The sequence below is a fragment of the Vicugna pacos genome, chromosome 10 (assembly GCF_048564905.1).
Source record: "Vicugna pacos chromosome 10, VicPac4, whole genome shotgun sequence".
NCBI lineage: Eukaryota > Metazoa > Chordata > Mammalia > Artiodactyla > Camelidae > Vicugna > Vicugna pacos.
This window is the reverse complement of record NC_132996.1, coordinates 31,566,215-31,587,255: the sequence shown is the minus strand read 5'-3', so window position 1 is coordinate 31,587,255 and position 21,041 is coordinate 31,566,215. Positions and strand designations below refer to the sequence as shown.

Here is a 21,041-nt window from a genome sequence, read left to right as displayed (position 1 = left end):
GAAACACAATGTTATGTTCCTATCAGCCTCTGGTTTTATGTGTATTTCTGTTCAAAATCACCATATTTAATATATGTTGTTGATGCATTAACATTGAACCCATGGCCAGGACCACTGTGACGCATGCCTGAACAAAGCTTATGGATCACAGCTATTTCCTCTGTAAGATACCACCCAGCCTCTTTGCACTGAGGAACACTAGATGGCACTTCAGCACTACGTTTAGGGCCATTGCAAACAGCAAAATCACCAAACAAAAAGCACAGAAGTGCAAGAAAACACAAAAAATGGTGCTAAACAGACCACGGAAAGGACGCTTGTTAATAGTATGGGAGATGAAACCCAAGGGCGGAGTCGCCTCACTAGACCTCAGCCAGGACACAAGCATCAGGGGACTCTGTTTTCACTGCTCTGCAAGTATCCACGAATGACCACGAAGGCACCAAGAGTATTGGGTTTTCAGTTACAAATAAATGTCAGCAAGCAGGTGAATTCATAGATAAGGAATCCCCGAAGAATGAGGATCAACTGTGTGCCTGAATCTTGGCCTGCCCTTGCTAGATGTGTCATCTAGGCGTCATCTAAGGTTCATCCCCCTCAGCCTCACAGTAAGAGAATGCTGCACGCCTGGTGAGACAAGTGGGATTAAGTCAGGCAAGGTGTGCTTGGCCATGAGCAAGTGTGCTTGTGACAGCTAAGAAAGGCTCAGACGTGTGAAACATCTTCACCAGCCCCCCGCCCTAGACACTTGAAGATGCAGCTCCCTTCCAAGCTCCCACACCCACACTGTCCACATCCCACAGACCAGGTATCGGCTTCTCAAGTTGTTCATTCGTACTAGGCAGTGAGCAACTACTTAGGACAAAGCCGGGTTACAGTTAAAATGCTCCACTTTCCAGTTAAAATACCCACACAGTTCAACTGAATGAGATGCCTCAGAATTCTAACAATAATAGTTTTCTGATGTCCCCAGTATTGGCCTTGTTTGTGTGATCTGAGCTATTGTATTGTGCTTGTGCCCAGATGTAAACATCTCCAGATTAGAGAATGAATCTGTGTTTCTGGAGACATGGAATGTACCACCTGAAGGACCCAGCACTTCTGGTAAGCTGTTTTGGAGAGAGTGACCATGAGGTGCAGAGTGTGTTAGGGTTCACCCAGAGAACCCCCCAAAAATACATTGGATCCCAACCTCCCGTGTCCAGGCTCACACTCTGTGACCTTATTTGAAGATAGTGTTTACAGAGGCAGTCAAGTGTGGGTCCTAATCCAGAATGACTGGTGTCCTTCTAAAAGGGGAAGTTTGGAGAGAGGGACGCACACAGGGAGAACCTCATATGGGCATGAAGGCAGAGATCAGGGTGATGGATCATCCACAAGCCAAGGAATGCCACAGACTGCCAGCCAACCGCCAGATGCCAGAGGAGAGGCCTGGGCCCGATTCTGCATCGCCACCCTCGGAAGGAATCAGCCTTACCAACACCTTGATCTCGGATCTAGTCTCCAAGACTGTGACACAATAAACGTTTGCCTTCTAAGCTTCCCTGTTTGTGACATTTTGTTGTAGCAGACCTAGCAAGCTAATAATAATTTCTTCTTTCTTTGGGGGAGTCCTCAGTTCTGCTTTTAAGGCCTTTCCAACTAATGATGTCAGGCCGACCCAGATTTTTCGGGAAACTCTTCCTTACCTAAAGTCAACAGACTAGGGACTTTTATTACATCTGCAGGATCCCTTCATAGGAACATCTAGGTGAATGTTGGATTGAATAACCAGGTGCTATTACCCTAGGCAAGTTGCCACATCAAAAAAGCCATCACACAGAGCGGTATGGGATGTGGTCATTGTCCCTTTTGCTCAAAGTAACACTGAAATATTTTCTATCACAAGAGTCAAAATTCCCCATCTTGAAGGATTCAGTCAGTGGGAATGGCTAAACAGTGCGCCAGACTGTGATCTGACTCACAAGATCTACCCACTGGAAGAGGAGTGTGTGTGCTGCTCTGTCTTCATGCCGGTGAGCACTGAGAAACGCTGGGCCTTCTCTTTGCCTTGTTTCCTCCATGGCGTCTACTGACATGCACACGTGCCATCCACGTCCCCAAGGAAAATACGGTGCGCGGAGCACGCGGAGGCTGACGGTAAGGAAACTCATAGTTTGCCATTTTGATAGTCAAGAGAAAATTCCAGCACCTTATTTTTGTTTTTTAAATTTTAATATTTATTTATTTTAGTTTTATAAGTTATTGACACACAGGGCACAGAGCAATAGAGAGTGTGTGGGGTGAGTATTCCTTTTAATGAAGAGGGATAGAAGCAGTTGGAGTCTTTTTATTAGGCCTTCTTGGACCTCATGATGCATAGATATCATGGGTGGAAACTCTGTAAAGCGGGTCTTCAGTGGTCCCTCCTCTTGGCCATCACGGGGGTACATTCAGCAAAGCCGTTACTCTCAGCCTAAACCACATACAACATTCTCCAAGGCGTCTTATTAGAACATGCGGCAAGATTGGTTCATCATTTTATCCCCAGCACCTACCGCAGTGCCCAGAACATGGGAGCTGCCGGATAAATATTTGGTGAATAAAACTAAATAACCCACAAATAGCTACCCCTGTAAAACCGCAATATGGGAGACTGGCCTGGTCCTTATTCACCGAATTCACACCTACTTTAGGACCTTCTTCCCTTATTCAAATACACATAAAAACTGAGGATGGACAAGAGAAATAGTTTCCCTATGTCTTGTTTTCAATAGCTCACCTAACCTAGATTACTTAAGTCATCCAATAAGCAATTTTGTCCTGCACTTTTTATTTTGAAATCTTGAAAATCTACAGAACAGGTTAAAGAATAATACAAGGAACTTCTGTTTATCCTTCACGTATATTCATAACTTGTTGACATCCTGTCACATTGGCTTGATACTCATTTGGTGTCTTCTCTGGGCAAATCTCGATACCGGAGCCCAGGCTGTGGGGGAGGCGGGTACCAAGAGGAGCAAGACAGGTACTAACCTATCTTTAAGAAACTTATATCCTCTTTTATTTTATTCATTTACTTTTTAAAATTGAAGTACAGTCAGTTACAATGTGTCAATTTCTAGTGTACAGCATAATGTCCCAGTCATGCTTATATATTCATATATTTATTTTCATATTCTTTTTCGTTAAAGATTGTTACAAGATACTGAATATAGAAGAACTTCTATCCTAATCATGAAATTTACATGTACAAATAGAGAGCTGATGTATGTAAAACTAAGATCATTCAAAAGTAGTATATGGTGTTACGTGCCAGGGTAGCAGTTAACGCTTCAGGGGAGTAGTGACCTGGACAGCTCCTGACGTGTCTTCTGTGGTTCTGCTAGTCTGTTTCTTTTCTTTTCTTTTTATTGAGGTATAGTCAGTTTACAATGTTGTGTCAATTTTAGTCTGTTTCTTGATCTGGGTTCCTGTTGTACTTTTGGGAAATTCATTCTAAGTACTTTCTTACTGGAGTAGTTTGCTTTATCTATGTTATACTGTAATAAGATTCACAAGAAAAGGGAAAATGTGCACAGAAAACCGCAATACAAGAAAAGACTGAAGTAGCTCGTGGATGAGATGATTAGGAAACTGGTTTTGATTTGGGCTCACAAAGATAAATAGAATGTCAGCATTATTCTATTTGCTGTGGGGAACCCTTGGAAGGTTTTGATCAGGGGAGTGACAAGATCAAAACAAGCACTTTTTGGTGGTTAATTTGGGAGTGAGAGGAGGATGGAGAAAGAGTAACCACAGGGAGAGGAGTCCAGGTGAGCAATATTGAAGACCCAAGCTCAAAGGTAGAAGATGGAGGCAAGATACACTGTAAACTTAGGATGTAAAGTGTTTGGAGACTAAATTATTGGGGCAAAAAAGAGGAGGGGAGAGGGTGAAGTTGGTATTTTACTCTTGGCTGAAACATTCACTTATAGTGTGTATATATATGTATAGGATACAATAAGCATTTCTCATTATTCCCAGATGTCTATTAGAGTTCCTGGCACAGGTAGATGCTCAAATCTGGACCTGGTGGTGAAGAGGATCCATGGGTCATAAGGATGTGTCTTCTTGGCCCCTTCCCAGGTGGGCTCTGCGGAGCAGCTTCCCCTCCCTGCTTCCAGGTCCCGTTCCGGCCAGATTGTGGGAGACAGGAGGCCATAGTCAGCTCATGGCCGTAGCAGGTCAGTCTGCAGATTGCCACTGGGCATCTCTAGGAACACCTGGATAGTCACCCTGATCCCTGCTTCACCAATACGTAAGTACGCCCAGGGAATGGAATATGGTGGGAGCTGATGGTTAAAGTTGGCTAATCATTAGTTCTTCTGCTAAAGCCTCTGATATCTATCAGCGGCTACTGTTGGCTTCCTCATTCACCACCATCACGGGCAGTCCGCCTCCCAGACAGAACTTAAGTTCCTTGAGTGCTCAGGCAAGTTCTGCCCCCTCACGCTGCGCTTCTAGTATATTTTAATTAAACATGAGGCTGATTGTTGGGCAGAGATAGATTTATTTTATCATATCTGCCCTCCTGGGAATTTTGGATCAGAAACTAATGTTGAATTTTGTGAAATACTTCCTGCATCTATTGAAATGACTAAATGATTTTCTCCTTTGACTTATTAATATATTAACTTCATATTAATGGATTTCCTAACATTCCTACATTCCTCAAAAGAATCCCACTTGGACATGGTACATTCATATTTCAGTGCACTGCTGGGTTCTGTTTAGTAAGATTTCACTTCGATTTTTGCATCAACATTCATAATTGAAATTGACCTATAGATCAATTGAACTGACCTATGTGGTCAAAATGTGGTGTGGAGAATACTGGGAATTTCCAAGGTCCTTTTAGGGGGTCTGTAAGGTCAAAACGATTTTCATAGTAATACTAACATTATTCTCTTTCACTCCCATTCTCTCATGAGTGTGCAGTAGAGTTTTCCAGAGACTATGTAAATGCGGTTTCTCAACAGATTGCATGTGAAAAAGCAGAGAGAAAATCCCATCTGTCTTCTGTTTAGCCAGACATTAAACAGTTTTGGGAAAACGTGAAACAGTACCAGTCTTATTTAAATTTTTTGTTTTGAAAATGTAGTTATTTGAATGCATCTTCTTTATGTTAATACCTAATGGTTTTGTTATGATCATCCTAATAATGCATAATCTAAAAAAATTCTGCTTTAATTTCTAATATGTTAACTATTGATAAATCGCATGTTACTCACATAAACAAAAACTCTTGAGAGTTCTCAATGATTTTTTTCAAAGTGTGAAGGTGTCCTGAGACCAGAAAGTTTGAGAACCACTGGATATAGTTTTCTTTCCATCGCCTGCCTTTGTCAGAATTGGGTATCAGTGCTCTTCATGAAAAGAACTGGAGAGCTCTCCTTTTTTTTTTAATTGAGGTATAATTGACATATAACATTAGTTTCAGATGTGCAACATAATATTTTGCATTTGTTTGATACTTGTCTTTTTGCAAAGTGGTCACTGCAATAAGTATAGTTAACTTCCACCAGCATACATGGTTACGATTGTTTTTCCTTGTGATGAAAACTTTTAAGATCTACTCTTGTAGCAACTTTCTTTTAGAGCTTTCCTTTTTGCTCTATGCTTTGCATGAATTTATAACAGAAGAATAAACAATGACACCATGTAATTACATATACTAAACATCTATTTCTTGAAGACTTAACGGTAACTTTCTCAATTTCCTTCCTTGTTATTGGTTTTTAGGTTTAAAAAATACATCCTCAGTCAATTCTGATAATTTATAATCTCCTACTAATAGCTATAGCATTCAGAATTTCCTAATTGCTTTGTGTTGTACAAAATATTTCCTTATGCCTCCTGTTTTTGTGATATTTTCTACTTTTCCAATTTTGTATATTTTAAAAATCTTTTTTAAAAATTAGACTAGTTAGTGTCTTGTCATTTTATAGAGATTTTATTTTTATCTTAGAAAACAGTTAGGTTGTTGGAATGACCCTATTTCCTCTGACTGCACCCTATCGAGTCTCTTCAGCTGACCTGGACAGACAGGCTGAACAGAGGCTGGGGACCGTGGCTCTGAGAAATTTCTTGCAGATGACAGACAGGCACGGCTATAATCCGTGCTGACATTATAGTGAAGCTGCAAGGCTTGATTATGTTCCCATTAGAGCTCTTAAGTACTTGAGTGACGTCGGACAGACTGCTTCATGTTTCTGAGCCCGAGGATCTTCTATGTACATAGAAGACAGAACATTCCCTAGAGCCTTGCTGAGTCGCTGGCTGCTGCCTTCACTGCGATGGTCAAGATGGTGACCTTGCTTTCCTCTGATTCCCGGCCTCCTTAGAGAACTACTCCTAACCCCATATTTTTTAATGAGGCCATATCTGAGTTTCTTTTTCTTCTCACTTTTAGCTGCCTGGGTGATGAATGCAAGCATCCATGATTTGGCCAAAGGTTCCCCTTGGGTCAGAAGCATCAGAGCCTCCCTTCTCTCCAGCCAGCCTAGCCACCAGCATCTCACTATGACAACCACAGCTCCACTAGTTGTGTGGTTCCCACGATGTTGGCCAATACAAGATTTGGATTGAATTTTTTTTCCCTTTATAAGGAGAGAGATAGGATCTAAATTCTAATTCGATGTTTGTAATTATGTCTAGCTTCACAATGACCTCGTCTTCTCCTGGCCAGATTTTCCTTCTTTCCAGCCCAACGAGACTGTAGAATGAATGAGTCATTTAAGAAACTCTCCCTAAGGCCCACGTCCGCCCGGCCCCATGCAGTGTACTAACAACACAAGGATGAGTCAGACACCATCCCTGGTGGTGACCAGGCAGCCATCCTTCAAGTTGTTTCCTCTTTGGGGGGAATTCAAGCACCTAAGCTCCGTGTGCCTCCTTTCTTTGGTGGGTCTGTTTAGCACTCCTTTTGTCTTACTGGTCCACGTAAGCCACCCTGCCTCCTGCAGGTCCACTGTGGACCATGACTTGGCATCTTTGCAACCGGTGAACCTGCTTCACTTGAGTAGGCACCTCCATCCAGCCTGTGGCCTAAGAGGGGCCCCGGGCAGCTGCTTCCAGACTGTGTGCAGTCACAGGATGGAGGTCCTTCCCCAGGTCTGGGATCAGCCCTGGCATGAGGGTCCTGGGAACCTTCCATGTCTGCAGGACGTCAGACCCCTTAGTTACACACCTTCGCTCAGGCTTCTCACACTGCCTGTGTGCTGTGAAAAGGTGAGGACACTTACCCAATGTTTACAGAAAGAAAAGAAACCGAGGCTCCTAGAGCTGAGGGACAGCCACCCCACTGCGGAGGCAGAGCCTGCACTAGGCTCAGTTTAAGCACAGTCATCTGTCACTGCCCCGACATGGCGGCTAATTCCACACCACTCTGGTGCTCTGCCACCCTTCCTGTCCTACCACGAGGACACAAGACTGATCCCCTGTTTCATTCATTCTTTCCCATGCTCATGTGCAAGGCTTCACTGAGCACCATCTTCTTGCCAGACCCTCAGTTAGGCTCTGGGGATGCAAAAGCAAATAAAACCCAGTCCATGGTTTCTAGTGTAGAATTTAAGAACTGTGTGTAACTGTCCCAAAGCACACAGTGATCAACACTGTAACAGATGCGAGTGCTGTGTTCAGAGATAACACAGAGAAGAGAGTGACTTCCTCGGACTGTCAGAGAAGGCATAACTAAGGATGGGTCTTAAAAGAATCAGAAATTTTCCAGGTCAGTAGAGAAGGGAAAGCATTCCATTCAGAGCAACTGGCATGAACTAAGGATCAGAAAGACTAAGCAGAGGAACGTTAAGGGCAGAGGGCAGTTCTGTGTGCCTGGTGCTTTGATGGGGGGAGTTGAGGGGAGGTTATTTAAAATTACAGCCTGAGTCCCAGTTGTGAAGGGTCTTATTTTGGTGCTAAGAAGGTTAGACTCTATCTCATAGTCAAGTGATAGGAACTACTGCCGTTCAAGTGCAGAAGCGGGAAAAAAAAAAGACCTGTACCAAAGAGAAATTAATCTGCAGAAGTCAAGAGGATAGAGGGAAAGAGCAGAGGCAGGAAACAGTTGAGGAAATGCATGGGAAGTGCATTTGTTTTTGTGTTTGTTTTTTGGCTCGTGCATCCTCCATTTTATTCCGAGAGGCTCCAGCTGAAACAAAAATTACAAGGTTAAGCGCTACTCTGAGTTCCTGACACAGCTAATCCCTACTTGGTCTTCAAAAAATAGAGGTCTATAATTCTTTTCTGAAAGTGCCTTCAAAGTGGAGGTCTTTGGCCATGAGCTCCTCTTCAACGTTATCTAGTGCCCACTTGTGATCCAGCTCCCAAGCGTCCCACTCTGTCTTAAAAGCTTTGTTGGTGTCTGCAGGCACGGCCGTGGCTGCTCCAGTCATCTGCTCCTGCATCATCCATAACTGGTCAGCATCTTGGCCCCAAATCAGAATAAATGCTCTGAAGCCCAAAGGCACTGAGGAAGTACCAGGATGCAGAATTCACCTAGGATGCATTTAAGGTGAATGGTTCTATTCCTTGCTGTAACATAGGCTTAAAACAGAGGGTCCGTGGAAATGAGATGTTGGTTGTGACAAAGCCTGAGAATGTCATGTTGATCCATCCACCAATAAGAATCATAGGGAGGACACTGTTGCATTGCCTCCCATTGTGTCTGTGAGCAAAGGGGCTCAGTCGCACAACCTTCCTTTTAGTTTTTTGAAAAATCCATCCTCTGGGTTGTTGAAGTAATATTTTTGTGTCATGTATTTTCCATTTCCCCTGAGGACTCTGCTTCAGATTAGGACTTGACTGTCAGAGGCTTGTTCCTGGTGAGTTTCTTGTCACTCTGAAGCCAGATGGACACGTAGTGGTGGATCATGTCCACGGAGAAGGTGATGGTAACATGTCCTAGCTGTATTATGACTCTGCAGTGAAAACATTTAGCCCAGGTAGAATACAGTGAGGACTACAAGAGTGACAAGGAGGAAAAAGCAGTTTCAAGAAACATTGTTTTCACAGAATCAGCAAGATTTGATGACCAGTTATGTTTAGAATGGAGGAAAGAAAGTACCTAACTCAAGTGATTGCGTAGATAAAAGCTAACCACAATAATAGCTGGCATTTATTATTTTTTGATGGTGTAATATTTATTTTAAATACAACCAATAGGAACTGGGAGGGGCGCGTCCCCATTAAAGGGACTGCTCTGCAAAGAGAACCCATTAAAATGAATGTAAATCACAGTAGCTTCAGGAACAGTTTAAAAACAATCTGACTTTTAAAAAAAATAATACTTTGCATTTATTATTTACTCTGGGCCAAACCCTTTATGTGCATTATCTGATACAGTCCTTTCAGAAAACCTGAGAAATTGGTCCTGTTATTAACCCTAGTTTTATAGATGAATAAATTGAAGCTCAGTGATCAAGTTCTTTGCCCAAATAAAGTGGCCTAACAGGGATTCAGACCCTAGACTGTCTGACGTCAGAACTCGATGCCCTTAACCGCTATGCTGTACTGCCTCTGCCTTTCCTCTTGACCGAAAAAAAGGAGTATCTTAGCAGGTGCAGGGAGGGTGTGAGACAGTGAAGATGAATTCAGTCTGTATCTGGTAATTTTGCAGGTACCAGTGGGATGTCTAGCTACACATGTCCAGGGATTAAGAATGCAGGCGGGGATGATGGGATTTGAGAGGTAGCAGGTACGGTGAGGGTGGCAGCCTGGAGGAAGGCTATGTTCAGAGGGAAAGGAGCAAAGGGAGAGAGGAGGACCTGAGCAAAGAGGCTGAAAGGAGCAAGCACAAGGGGAGGAGGAGAAGCAGGACAGAGCATGGGAGCTGGGGAGAGAGTTTGGGTTTTAAGAAGAATGTGGTCAATAGTGCAAAATGCTGGACAGAATCTAATCATGTAAGAATGGAAAGAGAGGTCTTTTGATTTGGCCATTGGCAGATTGTGGGTAATCTCAGTAAGCCAGGATTCCGTGGTCTGACTGCTAAAGTAGGAGAATAAACAGAAGTGACAGAGTGGCAGCAATAGAGACGGATTTCACTTTCAGAGACACCCCCCCAAGTACAGTTCTAGTCTCCGGGCTCTGTTGCAGATGCTCCTGGGCTTCAGGAGTCCTGGATGCAGGCACTGACACACCAGGATGATCTCAGTGACAATTTATTTCTTAGCCTTAAGACTTCCAAGGAACTTTATTTTCTCACAATATGTAGTAGGCTCCTCTTTCTTATTCCCACAGCTGTCACTTCGTATAAATGTTTGGGGTAATATAATTTTCTTTGGCAGCCTGCAGAGAAATATCACCTACCTTTTAATCCATGTGGTAGAATCCTTTTTCCTTTTGTCTTTATGGATAACATTCCCAAATATCCCCTGAAAATACATTCTGCTTTTTTTCTAAACCTTAACTGACTTTAACAAAAGAGATTCCTTGCCCTCAAGATGGGGAGAAGGCCACCAAGCTCCTGCAGCTTGCCATTCCCATCCCTGCCTCTGAAACCTGCCAGGTATGTTCTGTGCCCCTCTCTCCACGGATGCTCTGGAGAACACTGGGTGCTGGCTTTCCTTCTGAGTGGGAGAAGGATTCCTGCTAGATAAGCTCTCCACCCACTCCACCTCTCCTCTCTCACAGTGCCTGTGGAGGATGGGGGAGCTGTCAGCCTGTGGGGAAGATTCTGCTCGTCAGCTGGTGGCTTGACAGGAGAGAGCCCCTGGTGGAGCTGCGGTGCCAACGGCAGAGATTAGAATCTTCAGGATCCTCTGGGACCCACTGTAGAGAATTTTAAGAACCTTCTTTTAAGATGTGAATAGTCCTTTCTAAAAAAGCTTCCTTTGGATTTCCCAAACTGTTCTACTCCAGTTAGGAAGTACAGAAAGGATCCTCCTTCTATATTTTTAGGGTTTGGGTTTCCTTTCTCTTTGCTTCCAGAACTCTATCACTCTGGCTTGCAGCAGGGGCTGGGGCAGGCAACTCTGGCTTCTAAAGATCTATTTCACCCTGTCTGGGAATGTTGACAGTAGTTAATAAATCATACATTCTTTATTCCTCCTCAGTTCTCATCAGACTGATTATTAACATGTGTTAAAGAAATTAAATTAGCAGACAAAATATATCACAAGGTGAAATCTACAGTTTGCATATCAAGACTGATGGCCCACTAACCCCTAACTCTGATCAGGGGTTGTTATCAGTTTACAGGGAGTAGGCTCTGCCATAATCAGCTGTTCTAAGAGCCTAGCCCTCCCGGATCCCAGCAGGAATATCCTCCTGTCCTTTCTTTTCTGGATCATCACCATCCAGTCCTGTTTTTCTCCCTTCACCCTCAGTGGACTAGCCCAAACATCTGAGGAAAGCTTGTACATTTCACTGTGCTAAGAACTGACCCAGGCCTTTCATAGTCTTCTAGGATGGCTCCGGGAGCCCCATGCTCTGCCCTCTGGAAGATCTGGGCACGACTCCATCACTGGGACAGCCAGCTGGGGCCTGGGCTGTGGACTGACTCACCTGGAGTGTTCATGACCGTCAGTGCTTTCATGTGCTGGATTGGCCTGCACTTCCATGACTGGGGACTTTACAAGAGTAAGTTTTCTAAGCTGATGAAACTCCTTCCCCATAGCGTTATCCACAAAGGCAGCACTGGCCCGTCTTCCCAGACAGGTCTCAGAGGAAGCTTCGAAGACATCCTCCTCGAAGGACGCTGCACAGACCTTCTCTTTCTTTATGTTAGTAAGAATGTGCAGTACTTTGCAGACTGGGGTCATGTTCAGTGTGGACAAATTCATTTGTGGGAAAGAGAGTGCTGCTTTTCCTTTGCTGTTTTGACCATTTTGATTTTATTTATTTTTATTTATTTATTTTTTAAATTGATGTACAGTCAGTTACAATGTCTCTGTTTTTGGTGTACAGTACAATGTCCCAGTCATGCATATACATACATTCATTTTCAAATTCTTTTTCATTAAAGGTTATTACAAGATAATGAATATAGTTCCCTGTGCTATTGAGAAGAAACTTGTAATTTTTAAATCTATTTTTATGTATAGTGGCTAACATTTGCAAATCTCAAACTCCCAAATTTTTCTCTTCCCACCCTCTTTCCTCCAGCAACCTGCTTTGTAGATGAGTTCATTAGTGTCCTCCTTTTCTTCTTCTTTTTTTTAGATTCCAGATATGAGTGATATCATATGGTATTTTTCTTTCTCTTTCTGGCTTACTTCACTTAGAATGACAATCTCTATGTCCATCCATGTTGCTGCAAATGGCATTATTTTAGTCTTTTTATGGCTGAGTAGTATTCCATTGTATAAATATACCACAACTTCTTTATCCAGTGTTTTGACCATTTTTAAAATCTATTTTGTTATTTGCTTGTTTATCGTGAGGGAATGGAAACTAACCTACATTAAGTAGCAGTAGTTCTTATGGGTACATTTTTGCATCAAAATTTCTGTAAGGATACTAACAGCTAATACGAATCTGTAACTTATTATGTGTTAGGCTCCATGGCTCTATTCTAAACATTTTACATAAACTATCTCATATAATCATCATATAATCCTGTGAGGTAAGCATCAGTACCACCATTACTGTCATCATCATCATCCCCATTTAAAGATGGAGAAACCAAGGTGTGGAAATAATTCAGAAATATCCCCAGTCAGATCATTTGTAAACTGGTAGAACGTGGATTTGAACCCCAGCAGTCTTATACTAGAGTCTGACACAGTGTGTGCTGCCTTTCAGGTGGGCATATTTGCTGTGAGTATCCCCTATATATAGATGATGGATCTGAGTATCAGAATGGTTAGGCCACACAATGAGAATTCCTCTCAGCAAGCAGGTCCCACATTCAGTTCAGTTCAACAGAATTATTTTTTAAAATAGGATCTGGTCTTTGGGTCAAGCTCCTTCTCCAAGAACCTTGGAATCCACTGAGACATCTTAGAGTTTCCTTCTACCTCTACACTGAAGTATTATCAGAAAGCTAGTTCTAGAAAGTAAGAAAGCCACCAGCAAGTATTTCTAAACATCTGTGATGTGCCCAGCTAAGGGCCTCCAGTCTTGTTGGAGGCACAGTGTGAATGTACCTTGCAGTTATCAGAAGATAATACAAGATAGAGTATCGTCATGGGCACGAGCTGTGTCTGGACAGCTGGTGGGAGCTGTTCTAAAGCAGGTGGAAGCAGTGGATTGGAGTTATCTGAGAGTGTGGCTTGGAGAGGGAGGAACTGGGTCTGGTGGACAACCTAAGAAAATTTTTCTGAAAATGTTTGGTTCATGTACTCGTTAATATTTGAGAAACTTGTTATGCAAGGTGAAAACTTTTTGCAGGTGTGGAAGGTAACTTGAGTTCCTCCAGGCCTCATTAGTCTGAGTAGAAACAGAACCACCCTAATAACAACACTCCAAGTCCCACTTATTCCTGCTCCCATCTGTCATGAAGGATCTCTCAGCCCTTGCCAAATGCCCTTTAAAGCTCCTGCAGCACTAAAGGGTGTGTCACGTGGTTAGGAACAGGTCTGCTCCCATCAGGCAGTGTGGTTCTTCCACCTCCCACCCTACATCTACTAGGAATTGCATTTCCCTTCTCAGCTTCCAGCCTTCCTCAGGGCCACTGCCACCACACTCCTCTGGGTGTCCCCACTCTTCTCCCAGCTCCTCCACTGAGCTACTGGAACCCTAGAGGTGTCAAAACTATCATATTCCTTGGTGAAATGAGGAAGAGTTTCTCTCTGCTTTGTGCTGCCCTCCATGAGTACTGCTTGGGTCCTGCTGTTTAATAGGGACTTCAGTGAAACACTTCTTTCAGTTTTGATTTAAGGAGTTCACTCTTGCTTTCTTTGGGCTCAGTCTAGCAAGGCAATAGTGGGAGACAATGAAGAGATATTTGTACACCCACATTCATAGCAGCATTGTTTTATAATAGCTAAAACATAAAAGGGATCCAAGTATCCATTGATAGGTGAATGGATAAGCAAGATGTGGTATATACATACAGTGGAATATTATTCATTCTTTAAAAGGAAAAAAATTCTGGCATATGCTACAATATTGTAGAAATTTTAGAACGTTATACCAAATGAAATAAGCCAGTCACAAAAAGATAATTATTGTATGATACCACTTACTATAGATATTTAGAATAGTCAAAATCATAAAGGCAGAGCGTAGAATGGGGCTTGCTGGGGCTGAGAGGGAGGACAGAATGGAGAGGTATTGTTTAATAAGTATAGAGTTTCAGCTTTTCAAGATGACAAAAGTTACAGAGATGGATGGTGGTGATGGTTGCACAATATTACAAATGTATGTAATACCACTGAACTGTACTTTTAAAGTGGTTAGATGGTAAGTTTTATATTATGTGCATTTTGCTACTTTATTTAAATTGGGGGAAAAAAAAGTGGAAGACACATGCAAGAGACAGACACCATATTGTTCTCCAGTTGGCCCCTTGAAATGAAGGTTTCATTATCTCGCCACACTTTTGAACCTGGATCATTCTTCCCTCAGTATAAATTTTTCCTCAGGAATCTCTTTAGCTCTAAGCAAACAGACTTTTGCTAATTCCATCCCACCAGTTCAGATATCACTGGAAAAGTCTGAAACCCACTTAGATGTAAGCTGAAGCCCACTCCTACAAAAGAAAATTAACTATGTTTTACAAATAGTCCATACCCCATGTTTGTTGAGATTAATCTCTGTGTAACACTTAACATTCTGGGCACAACATCAAAAAGTAAGAAGCAAGAAATAAGCTCTTAAACAAAAATAATTTATTTTGTGGTGGGGAGAGGTAATTAGGTTTGTTTGTATGTTTGTTTGTTTGTTTAAATGAAGGTACTGGGGATTGAACCCAAGACCTCATGCATGCTAAGCATGCACTCTACCACTGAGCTATACCCCCCCCTGAAATAAGTTCTTAATACAAGTTGAAGCTTGGTTTGAGAGCCAACAAAAATGTTTCTGTTTCAGGGAGGGAATCTGGCTCCTCAGGCAGAGTCCTGGAGATGACTTAAGAGTCCAGGTCCTCAGCTTTCGGCCCAGAAACTCAACTGTGTTGAGATACTTGCCATGAGGAGGCTCAAGGAAATGAGTCCCAGAGTCAAGAGGAGGATATATAAACACGAAGGTAGGTGTATTAATGCAGGACAGGGGCAATTCATTTCTAGCGAATGGAATATGTGACATGGGATATATACATCCACCCCTCCCAACTTCTGCTGCCAAGCTTTTTTGATGGGTAACGAAGGCCAGGCTCATCCTCAGGAGCATCTCGTGCAGGTATGGGAGAGACTTTCCAAAGCATTCCCCCATCACCGTCCAGTAAGCAGGATGCTCATGACGCTGGGCAGGGTAGCAGACACCAGCATTGAGTCCTGCTTTCTGATTTCCCTTCTTTCAGGCTCCCTGAATACCTATCGCATGTTGACACTGTCTATCTTCAGGATAGACCATAATGCAGTGGCTCAGACCATTGATTTCTTAACCACAGACACATATACCTACAAATTCAGGTGTTGTCTGATATCCTCAATCATCTATAAAGAATATCCTGGGTTATAATAAGGCTAAGGTAGTGCCTGCACATGATAGACATTCAGTGGTTGTTAGCAAGGTGGTAACCTGTTACAGAAAGCTAGTCTCACTCATCATGCTTCCATTCTAGGTCATCCTGAGGCGTTGCAGGGCAACATGAATTTGCCCCTATATACAGTCAATACACATAGTAGGCATTCTAGTTTTCTTAATAATGTATTCATTTTGAACAAGATACATTAACAAAAGTAGAATAGAGAAGATTTGAACTATTGATATATAACTATATTGATCTCAGGTATTCTCACTCTGAAATCCATTCCAACAAGACTGCTTCCAAATTGATTTGACTGAAACCAAATTGACTTGAAATACAATTGTGAACATAACAATTTAGTGGAAATGATAAATTTGGTCAAACATGAGTATTTCCACCCATTGCTTTTTATTGATAATTTTAATACCTTCCAGAACATTTTACGTCTGTTTTTGCATCTTGAAAAGGTTTTGGTCTATTTTTCCTAATTTAAAGGGCAGGGGAGGCTGACTTCTTTTATGCCACTCATTTCTGTCCAACTCAGAATATAAATATCCAGAATAAGAACTCTAGAACGATGCATTCCAAGGGACTAGTAGAGATTTTCTTTGGATTGATGGGATATGGGTCTTCTTGAGGTTCTTAGACTTATTTCTTCATTTATTCAACAAGCATTTGTAAGTAGCTCTGTCTGCATCAGGTAATTAGGCACAAGGGATAATTCAGTGAGCAAAATGGACAAAAATCTACGGGGGTTAGGAAGGCAGATAATAAACAAAGTAAAAATATAGCAATTGGTAGTAAGTGATACTGAGCAATATAAGTCAGGGATGAGGGATAGTAAATGCTATCCCAGAAGGGTATTTGCGATTTTAAAAATCTGTGATCAGTGGCTGGGACATTATGCTTTACACCAGAAATTGACACGATATAACTGACTATACTTCAATTAAAAAAAAAATCTGTGGTCAGGGAGGAACTGATAAGGAGACATCTGAGAAAAGACCTGAGGGTGGTGGGGGTGAAGGCCAGGCAGATAACTGGGGATTAGCACGTTCTAGGCACAGAGAATGGCGAGTGCTAAAGACGTGATGTGGGAGCATGCCTGAGAAGTCCACAAACCAGCTGGAAGGTCAGAATGCTGGGCGAGATCAGAGAAGTTAGGTGGGGAGGGCAGCTTGTACAGGACCTTAAGGGCTATTGTTAAGACACTGGTTTTACTCCAAGTGGAATAAGAGGGCATCAAATGACGTCACAGGACCTAAACCCATTTTAACAAGGTCACTCTTGCTACTATGTTGAAACTACAATGCTGGGAGAGGGCTGGGGAGAAAGCAGGGAGATCAGCTGGGAGACTGCTGCAGTAACCAGGGCAAGAAACCGCCACCTGAATGGTAGCAGTGGACTTGGTAAGAAATACGGTCTGGATATACATTCAAGTAACAGCCAACAGGATTTCCAAATAGACTGGATCTGAGGTGTGAAAAATGACCCCAGTGGTTTTGGCATGAACAACTGGAAGTATGATGTTGCCATGTCCTGAAATGAAAAATTTAGAACAGTAGACAGTAACTAATGTGGCACAGGAAGATTTTGAACTATTTATATATGAGTTTATGTATTTATTTAAATTGAAGTATAGTTGATTTACAATGTTGTGTCAGTTTCTGGTGTGCAGTATAATGATTCAGTTATATATATATATATATATAAAATACATATATATATATGTATAAAATGTTCTTTTTCATTATAGGTAATTAAAGGATACTGAATGTAGTTCCCTGTGCTATACATTATGATCTTGTTGTTTATCTATTTTATATATAGTAGTTTGTATCTGCTGATCCCAACCTTCTAATTTACCCCTCCCTCTTCCCTTCCCCTCTGGTAACCATAGGTTTGTTTTCTGTCTGTGAGTCTACTTCTGTTTTATAAATAAGTTCATTTGTATCATTTTTTTTAAGATTCCACATAGAAGTGATATCATATGATATTTGTCTTTCTCTGTCTGACTTACTTCATTTGGTATGATAATGTCTATGTCCATCCATGTTGCTGCAATTGGCATTATTTCATTCTTTTTTATGGCTGAGTAGTTTTCATACACACATACACACACACACACACACACACAGACATATATACCACATCTTCTTTATCCATTCATCTGTCAATGGACACTTAGGTTACTTCCATGTTTTGGCTATTGTAAATAGTGCGGCTATGAAAATTGGGGTGCATGTATCTTTATGAATTAGAGTTTTCTCTGGATATATGCCCAGGAGTGAGATTGCTGGATCATATGGTAACTCTACTTTCAGTTTTTTAAGGAATCTCCGTACTGCATCAGCATACTGTTGACATTTAAATTTGTGACATAGGACAAGATTACTAGTGAAGCTGAGATTTGAGTAGTGGGGCACTACAACATTTACAGATGGTGGAATTGACTGAGAACTGACTATTACATTTAGCAATGTGAAGGTATTGAAATCTCAACAAGGGTAGATTTAAAAGAGTGCTGAGGGTGAAGCTGTTTTTGAAGTAGACTTGAGGGAATTTGATGGGAAGAATTCAAAATGGCAAGTCTAGGCAACTCGTCCAAGAAATTTTGTTGTAACTGGGAACACAGAAATGGAAAAGCACCTAAACATGGATATGTAACTCAAGAGAAGGTTTTATGACTTTTTAATATGAGAAAAATTACAGAACACATATACACTGCCAGGAATTATCAAGTAGAGAAGAGGAACTGATCATGAAAGAGAAAGATGGAAGAATTGCTGGGGCAATGTTCCTTAGCAGATAAGAGAGGAAGAGAACTTTGATGGGAACACAGCAGGTGATACACAGTAACAGGAGGAAAGACAGAGAAAAGAGGTGCCTTTTCTACATTTCTATACTTTCTGAAATCTCTTCCACCATGGAAGAAACTTACACTTGCTCTTAAACAAACTGCAGGCTGCAAAAGGCTGAAATCTCAATACAAATGATCCAATCACAGCCCTTTCTCCAAAAGCATCATTTGACATCTCTGGGCCTTAGCTTTGGCAGCTGACAAATGGAGCATTTCTTGAAATTGGAAGTCAGGGATTGAGTTTAAGTTTGCATGGCATCACGGACATTATGCGTTGACTGTACCACAGGTTGCCGTGGTCTAGGGGAAGGACATCAGGCTGAACTCAGAAACATGGGCCTGTGTCCCAGCTTTGCTTTTTTCAGGCTATGTGATCTTGGACAAGGCTTGGAATCCTTCGGAGGTTCTTTATCCAAACTAAAGTGGTCGTAAAGGATCACAGTAATTTCAGAGGAGACATGTTCCACTGTGGGAAATGCTTTGTAAACCCTACAGTTCAATGATAAAGAAGGTTTTATAATGACTCTGAATGGAGGCCTTAGCCCAATTTGTTATATCTTCACTTATTCCTGCTTTTTTTTAAAAAATAGAAATTGCCCCTACAAACAAAACTCTTTTCAGAAAATCTCCTGCTTTTGTCCCTGTAAGGGACAAGGAAGTAGAGGCTGGGACAAATTAGTGAACAGCCAACGTCCTGGTTGTGTTCAAGTAGGAGATAGGAATGCCTTCTTTCATTTCTTTCTTTTGGACATCTTCCCCTTCCCCCTTCCTGGAGGCCAGCCTTTCTCTTAACACAGGTCTGAGGCTTCCCGTCCCAGGTTGGCAGCCTCACCCATCTGTGCAGGTGGGACTCTCTCCCAGAAGTTGCACTGGCTGTCCTATTTACTCCCTGTTGTCTCCATAGCCCAAGCTGTGAACTCACAATTACATACTACCTTCTGGAGCTCTAACCCAGCCCCTGGCACAACAGATGCTGTTTGGGAAGAATTGAAGCAACTGCTGTAAACACTGGTGGGGGAACTTAGTTCGCATTGTTGGCATAGCTCTGCAGACAGAGATGCTCAGGGAGGATTCCTCTGGGTGTGGGAGGGATGGCGGGAATAGGACTCTGCAAGCTGTTCTTTTGAGTCCTCCCAAACACAATGTTTCTGGCAAATTCTGGCCATTCCTAGTGTCTCGAGCATCTTGTCTACATAGTCTTATCCCGTCAGGCTTAAGTCAGCCCCAGATTGCCAAGAACATGCAAAGTTTCCCTGCCACATTCCTGTCGTACAAGCCAAGTTTGAGATATTCCAAAAAGCAAAGCGTTACCTTTGCTTTATGTCCATCTGCAGTGCTCAGTGGGGAGTTCTGATCAGGTGGCATCAGGATACTACAGTTTAAAATCCTTAAAGAGGAAAATCTAGGAAACTTCAGTTCAAGTAATAGTCTGCCTCGGTCATGGTTGGTTGCTTGGAGTGAGTTCGATGCTCCATCTGCGTTCTCTCCTAAAATTCACCCCAGTCAACTAGATTTGTTTGCTGAGGTCCTTTGTTGAGGATGACATTTTTGCACAATGAACAGAGGACAGGCCGGAGCCAGGGTGCGGAGGAAGGGGTGGGGTGGGTGGACCTCTCAAGTGGCCAGGCAGAGACAGCAAGCTCAAGATGTGGCCAGGCGGCAGGAGGTGCTGAAGGAGGTTATTCATGTTAGAAAAGAAACCCATCATTAGAGCAATGGGAGCATCAGGACCAGAGGGGAAGGTACCTCCTGCCTTCTCTGATCCAAATCACAGGGAATATATTTTTGGAATAAATCCAAATATTAATAAGCCCTAAGAATCAAAAACAAGAGTTCATTTAGTGTATTAGTTTCCCATTGCTTCTGTAACAAACTACCACAAATCTACTGGCACTAAACAGCACACATTTATTCTCTTACAGTTCTGGGAGCCAGAATTATAAAATCAATTTCACCGGGCTAAAGTCAAGGTGTCAGCAGGGCTGGTTCCTTCCAAAGGCTCTAAGGAAAAAATCTTTTCCCTTGCCCTTTTCAGCTTCTAGAGGTGCCTACATTCCTTGGTTTCTGGCCCCTTCCTCCATCTTCAGAGTTTGCCACTCTATTTGCTGCTTCTGTCATCACATCACCTTATTCTCTGTCCCCTGCCACAGTGTCCTTCTTATAAAGAATATTTGATCATGTGGGACCCACGAGACAATCCAGGATAGTCTCCCCAACTCAAGATCTTTAATTTCATCACAGCCAAAAAGTCCCTTTTACCATATAAGACAGCATTCACAGGTTCTAGGATTTAGGATGTGGTTATGTTTGGGGGGCTGTATTTGAGCCTACCATAACTGAAGCTTCAAATGGCTAGAGGTGCTGCTTTGGTCAGAGGAGAAAATCAAAATAAATCATCATCAAAGTTAAAAGCTAATGAAAGGCCCACAACAGCCTGGAAATTGAAGGAGCATACATTATGAGCATCCCTGGTCAGGGCACCAGTTTCCTCCAGGGTGTCTCAGCAGTGACAGAGGTTCGATACTGTCATATGTGCTCAAACAGTGACAAGCAGCATCTGTTCTTTCTTTTTTCAGCAAACACTTGCCG

At 42.3% G+C, this 21,041-nt stretch overlaps 1 protein-coding gene and 1 pseudogene across 7 annotated transcripts in view; one reads left to right on the top strand and one right to left on the bottom strand.

Annotated features, from left to right (window-relative positions):
• OVCH2 (ovochymase 2) overlaps window positions 1-1,543 on the top strand; it is a 127,616-nt gene extending 126,073 nt beyond the window's left edge. For 6 of the 7 annotated variants that reach the window (XM_072970785.1, XM_072970786.1, XM_072970782.1 and 3 more), the window contains 2 exons: window positions 1,024-1,104; window positions 1,297-1,543. In XM_072970785.1, coding sequence (XP_072826886.1) covers window positions 1,024-1,104; window positions 1,297-1,523 — 308 coding nt within the window. In that variant the 3' untranslated portion in view covers window positions 1,524-1,543. Of the gene's footprint in view, window positions 1-109; window positions 138-1,023; window positions 1,105-1,296 lie in introns of those variants that run through there. The other variant, XM_072970788.1, reaches the window with a different exon arrangement.
• Window positions 1,544-8,237: 6,694 nt separating this feature from the next.
• LOC102541115 (ER membrane protein complex subunit 3 pseudogene) lies at window positions 8,238-10,403 on the bottom strand (annotated as a pseudogene).
• Between the last annotated feature and the right edge of the window lie 10,638 nt (window positions 10,404-21,041).